This window comes from Trachurus japonicus, chromosome 8 (assembly GCF_045865225.1).
Source record: "Trachurus japonicus isolate A0001 chromosome 8, Traja_1.0".
Classification (NCBI taxonomy): Eukaryota; Metazoa; Chordata; class Actinopteri; order Carangiformes; family Carangidae; genus Trachurus; species Trachurus japonicus.
In genome coordinates this window covers 14,154,577-14,159,420 of record NC_140914.1, presented here as the reverse complement: position 1 = coordinate 14,159,420, position 4,844 = coordinate 14,154,577, and the positions used below count along the sequence as shown (strand labels likewise).

General features: G+C 40.0%; 2 protein-coding genes across 2 annotated transcripts; one reads left to right on the top strand and one right to left on the bottom strand.

Annotated features, from left to right (window-relative positions):
- Nucleotides 1-446: 446 nt before the first annotated feature.
- On the bottom strand, nucleotides 447-2,821 carry fn3krp (fructosamine 3 kinase related protein). Its single transcript, XM_085784072.1, has 6 exons — nucleotides 2,543-2,821; nucleotides 2,169-2,320; nucleotides 1,976-2,067; nucleotides 1,779-1,861; nucleotides 1,552-1,674; nucleotides 447-1,450 (listed from the first exon to the last, which is right to left on the bottom strand). The coding sequence occupies exons 1-6, from the start codon at nucleotides 2,681-2,683 to the stop codon at nucleotides 1,112-1,114; spliced, it is 930 nt and encodes a 309-aa protein (XP_085640198.1). The 5' UTR covers nucleotides 2,684-2,821; the 3' UTR covers nucleotides 447-1,111.
- Nucleotides 2,822-3,016: 195 nt separating this feature from the next.
- arl16 (ADP-ribosylation factor-like 16) lies at nucleotides 3,017-4,756 on the top strand. The gene is made up of 5 exons (XM_085784070.1): nucleotides 3,017-3,170; nucleotides 3,720-3,774; nucleotides 3,867-3,983; nucleotides 4,086-4,201; nucleotides 4,322-4,756. The coding sequence occupies exons 1-5, from the start codon at nucleotides 3,094-3,096 to the stop codon at nucleotides 4,485-4,487; spliced, it is 531 nt and encodes a 176-aa protein (XP_085640196.1). The 5' UTR covers nucleotides 3,017-3,093; the 3' UTR covers nucleotides 4,488-4,756.
- The last annotated feature ends 88 nt before the right edge of the window (nucleotides 4,757-4,844 follow it).

The following is a 4,844-nucleotide window of genomic DNA, read 5'->3' as shown; positions in this document are numbered from 1 at the left end:
GCCTCGGTACGGCAAGCGAGAAGTGACATTTGGAGTCCATTGCTGTGAATAAGCAGATTTCTTTGAATGTCGTAAATGCTGTCGTATTGTTCAGTAATCATGCATAGCGGATTGTTTACACCAGATTTTATTCCAATTGTTTTGTTTTCCCCAAAAGCTATTTGAATTACCTTTATTGAAATGGTGCTTGTTTTGTGAATCATTTTAGCATGCCTTGTGCCACTCTGTTTATTATTATAATAGTGTAGTCTAAAGTTATTAAAAATGTTTGTGCAAACAAATCTGCATGACATTAAGCATCACAACATCTCAAGACTATTGGCACTGACAGAAACAGATGTATAGCATATGTTTTAATAAGTACAGTAGTTAGATTCACTAGTAGGCTACTATGTTTTCAGACTGGATAGACACACCAAATAAAGTAGGTCAGTCAGGGCAATTGCTTTGGATCATATCAGGATTTATTGTTGGTTAAACTGTGGCCCTGATAAGCAAATATTGCAATGATACAGTAACAGTTTGTATGTGTCAGTCTGACATCAACAGTCAGGCTAGATGAAGTATGTTCTGGTCAAAGGTGTTATGCACAAGAAACCGTAAACAAGGAGGATTTTGCAACAAAAGGGTTTTAAACTGACCTCAATCTTCTGTTTGAGCATCATAGAGAATATTGCTCTCCCACTCTCGTAAAATGAAAAACCAAGGAGTTTTAGGTTGGTCCAGAGTACTAACTGTGTGGTAAAGTCCTTCCTTCGTTACAGTAATGCATGTTATGGTTTAGGTTTGATTGTCAGTAACCTGCATGGTAAAAAATATAAAATTTTAAATCATTCTTAAGTTATACAATTAAAGACATTAACTGGAATGTACACATTTTGCTTTTCTTTCATTTTGAAAAAGTAGTTAGTGCAGGTGTAGCAGTAAGGGTAGAATTAATTTTTGTTTTACTTAATCTATATTTTCTACACAGTAGCGATAGACATTGCAGTGTCATGTTTAGTCTCTTCAACAATTACACATGCTAGTTTCAGTCAAATTTGCATTTATCAATATGCATAATTCTTGACTTGCGTTTAAGACTTTTGAAGCTTTCTTCATGTGAGTGCAGCTATTTCAGTAAGTTTTTCATGATGCTTATTGAGGAGCCTCTGTAGCCACCGCCAAAGTGGTTCCAGTGATTCAGGTAGTGGAAAAGTTGGTAAAGCTGGTTTCTCTTTTCAAAACCAGGAGCTTTGGGAATCTTTTCATGGTAAGCAGAGTAAAAAGAGCTGTTGAAGCCACCAAACATCCCTGCAATACCCAGCTCGTACTCTGCATGGCCGTAAAAGGAAGCAGGGTCAAAGATGACAGGCCCTTCAGCACACTGGGCGACATTCCCTCCCCATAGATCTCCATGGAGGAGAGCGGGGACAATCTCCACATCGGTGAAAAACTGTGGGATCTTCAGCTGTAAATAAAAAAAGACACACTGTCAGATTATTTATACAATCATAAAGACATGTTATGTGTACAGTTTTGTTTCTACTGCAGGGCAAAGTAGGAGTGGACCTGTAGCTTGGCCCATAGCTCTCTGGCCTCCCTGTCTCCATAAGATTTTTCCGCCATGTTAAGCTGATGCTGCAGTCTCTGCTGGGAGTAAAATGTCACCCAGTCATCCTGCCACTCATTGTTCTGGAGAGGAAAGTATGAATGTCAGAGAAGTGCGACTATATATAATATAATATAATATAATATAATATAATCACAAATATACAATATGATATAATATACTGTACCTGGGCTAGATACCCACAACATGTTGGTACACTGAAGCCAAATTTTTCAACAGGAGCCACATCTGACTGCCCAGCTCCTTTTCCTGTGTAACGTTAAAAAAAACGAGGATAGTTAGTGGCAGTTACAAAAGGATAAGGATTTTGGTGAATTTCTTTAGAATTGCATGTAAATAGGTAGCGAAATAGAGGTGAATTACCCACAGTCTGCTGCTCTTTATTACATTTTTCCAACTGTCTCTTGTTGTGAAGATGTAGATCTGCCAGCTGCTCTCCTAGTTGCTTTGAGTACCTACACATTAGATTGGGAACATTGACCTAAATAGTCTGCTATATTTTCCCCTTTGTTCATGCTGACACAGCACTAAACACATTGTATAAGAGAGCTCTTACTTGCTCAGACCTCTCATGTCCAGGTGCTCCATCACAAACACACATCCTGCTGAGTCAAGTTTAATCACCTTCACAGGCTTGGGGACTTTGACAGTCTCTGTCTTTAAAATGGCTTCCAAACTGGCCATCTCCCCATCAAACATCAGCTTGGCCTGTAGAAAACAAAGCAGGTGTGTTCACGAAATAAAAGATTATTAAAATGATGACACAGCGTGTGCACAAACTTTATCCAGCAGCTTCAGAGGGCGTAGCCATTCACTGTTGTGCTTTCCCATACAAACTAACAGCACATATAGCGGTTCAAACATGAGCTAAAAAGACGTTAAAATAATAAAACAGCTCATCATTTTTTATTTTTTATTTTTTATCAATACCTCGCTCTTGTGGTTTATCTTCACAAATACTCTGCCAGTGTCCGTATCATAACTCTGGCCCTCGCTGATACATCCACCTCCTGAGTGACCAGTTGACTTCAGCATGGATGTCCCCAACTCTTTCTTTAACTTCGCTTCCATGGTTGTTTTCCCGAAATTAATTCTAGTAGAAATATACTGTACAGTGGTGTCAGCTAATTCCAACAGAGCAGCCAGCGTAACTGCGTTGTCAGATGTTTTGGGGGGGCGTTTTCGATGCCTTCTGTCGACTCGTGTGTGTGTGAAGCATGGATGTATTGGTGTGAAGCAGCGATGACCCTTATTATGGTGGTGTTCGTGTTTTTCTTCCGCTTTGTTCACGCTGATGTAACGACAGCCAATCAGAAAGAAGATCGGAATGATTGACGTCTACTTTGTCCAATCACTGCGACGCACCACGGTCGTTTAGAACGTCTCTGTTTGAGCGTCGCCATGGTGCCAAGTCTTCTCTGCTACCTCAGCTACATGCTAGCACCACAGGCTTTGCGCTATGCTGGTGCTGGAAAACCGAAATGACCAGAAATGAAACGTGTTTGCTTCTTGGGGCAACTGGCGTAGGAAAAACGTTGTTACTGAAACGTCTACTAAATATCCTTTGCTCTCAGCTGAATGTTTTGAACTTGAGTTGGAGAAAAGCATACAAGTTCTGTGAACAGCTAATTTAGCCTGGTGAGCTGGTTAACAAGCTAACTAGTCAACGATGTGTCCATGCATCCGTAACTGTTACAGTCGTTTTGAAAGCTACAGTTTAGTGGTGTTGAAATGTATTGCATTGTAAATACACGTCTTTCCGCTGTTAAGCCTGTTCCCATCGCTTTGAATGGTTTGGGCAATATAGTAGGAACACCTGTCAAAAAAAAGCAATGCATCTTTACTCAATATACTTCTTCAGCTATAATCGGTTGATACCCTCGTGGGTTGTGGACAGTCATATGTGTGTGAGAGATTGGTACTTAAAATATTATTTTGCAGTTATCTAAATTGGAAAATACTGTTTACAAAAAGCGTCACTTTTATATCAGACTGAATTCAATGTGCACAGTTAAAGATGTAGGCTATTCAGATAAACTACTTGGTTTTCACTTATACACACAGCAACAGCTCCCATGCAATCTTTTCCTTAATGATTTTGTTTACAGATTAGTTTGCATGGTTTAGGTGAACTGGGGTCACCTCCTTCTACTCTGCCTACAGTAAGTGATGATGAAAGATAGTTTTAATAATACACAGTTTGAAGGCTCGATTTTGTGAGTGTAATACCTCTTATCCCTGTACTCCTGCACAGGTAGGAACCAACCTGACAGACCTGACACTGAAGAGGAAGAAGGTGACAGTGAGAGAACTGGGAGGTTGCATGGGCCCTATATGGCCCAGTTACTTCAAAGACTGCTCTTCTGTCATTGTATGTTTTTTGTATACATGCTACATCTGCAACATTAGATGAAAGTAAATAGGTTGCGTGTTTGTGATTTGACTGAATGTTTTTTCTTTGTGTTTTTCACAGTTTATGGTGGACTCAGCCAACATCGCTCAGGTGTCCTCCTCTTGTATCCAGCTGCTGTCAGTTCTCTCTGCTGAGCCTTTGCACAGTGCCTCTGCACTTATACTTTTCAACAAAAGGTAACACTCACTGATCCCTACATGTGTCAGAGGTTTGAATACAGCATGTATCTGGTCTCATTTTGTCATTCTTAACTATTTTCTTCTCATTATTTCTTTCTTTGGTTCACCCTTTTCCAGTGACGTGCCATGCACTATGAGCCTTACAGAGATGAAGTCACTGTTCAGGATGGATGACATCATTGCATCTGCAACTCAGCCAGTCACAACACTGGAAATCAGTGCCCGAACTGGACAGGGACTACAGGAGGTGCTCAGTTGGCTGGAGTCCATTACAGTCAAGTGACCCGGCTTACAGTATGTTTGTTACTGAAAAAGCAAAAAGACTGTTTACACACCATTTTACACGAGGATGTAAATATGTGCCATGCTGGGGTCACTGAAAAAATGGAAAGACGCACGAGAAGAGAAAATGTTGCACTTTTGGTACTATATAAAATATAGTGACTCCTCATCAAGGCAAATGGAGAAGAAGGTGATGTGTTGGTGGTATCACAGCAGGATGGGATGGTTCTGAGGTGGCCATTTATGACATTGATTAAATCAACACTACTGTAGGTCAATTTTACTTCTATAATTCAAGATAAACAAACAGTGAATTGCAGAAATTCACAACTGTTTTTTTAACAACTTGTAAAGGGTT

Coding starts and splice junctions, on each gene's coding strand:
- fn3krp (XM_085784072.1), bottom strand. CDS start 2,683: ATGGAAGCGAAGTTAAAGAAAGAGTTGGGGACATCCATGCTGAAGTCA. Junction 1,862..1,975: donor TAAAGAGCAGCAGACTGTGG/GTAATTCACCTC, acceptor AACGTTACACAG/GAAAAGGAGCTGGGCAGTCA. Junction 1,675..1,778: donor GTTGTGGGTATCTAGCCCAG/GTACAGTATATT, acceptor TTTCCTCTCCAG/AACAATGAGTGGCAGGATGA.
- arl16 (XM_085784070.1), top strand. CDS start 3,094: ATGACCAGAAATGAAACGTGTTTGCTTCTTGGGGCAACTGGCGTAGGA. Junction 3,984..4,085: donor AAGACTGCTCTTCTGTCATT/GTATGTTTTTTG, acceptor TGTTTTTCACAG/TTTATGGTGGACTCAGCCAA. Junction 4,202..4,321: donor CTTATACTTTTCAACAAAAG/GTAACACTCACT, acceptor ACCCTTTTCCAG/TGACGTGCCATGCACTATGA.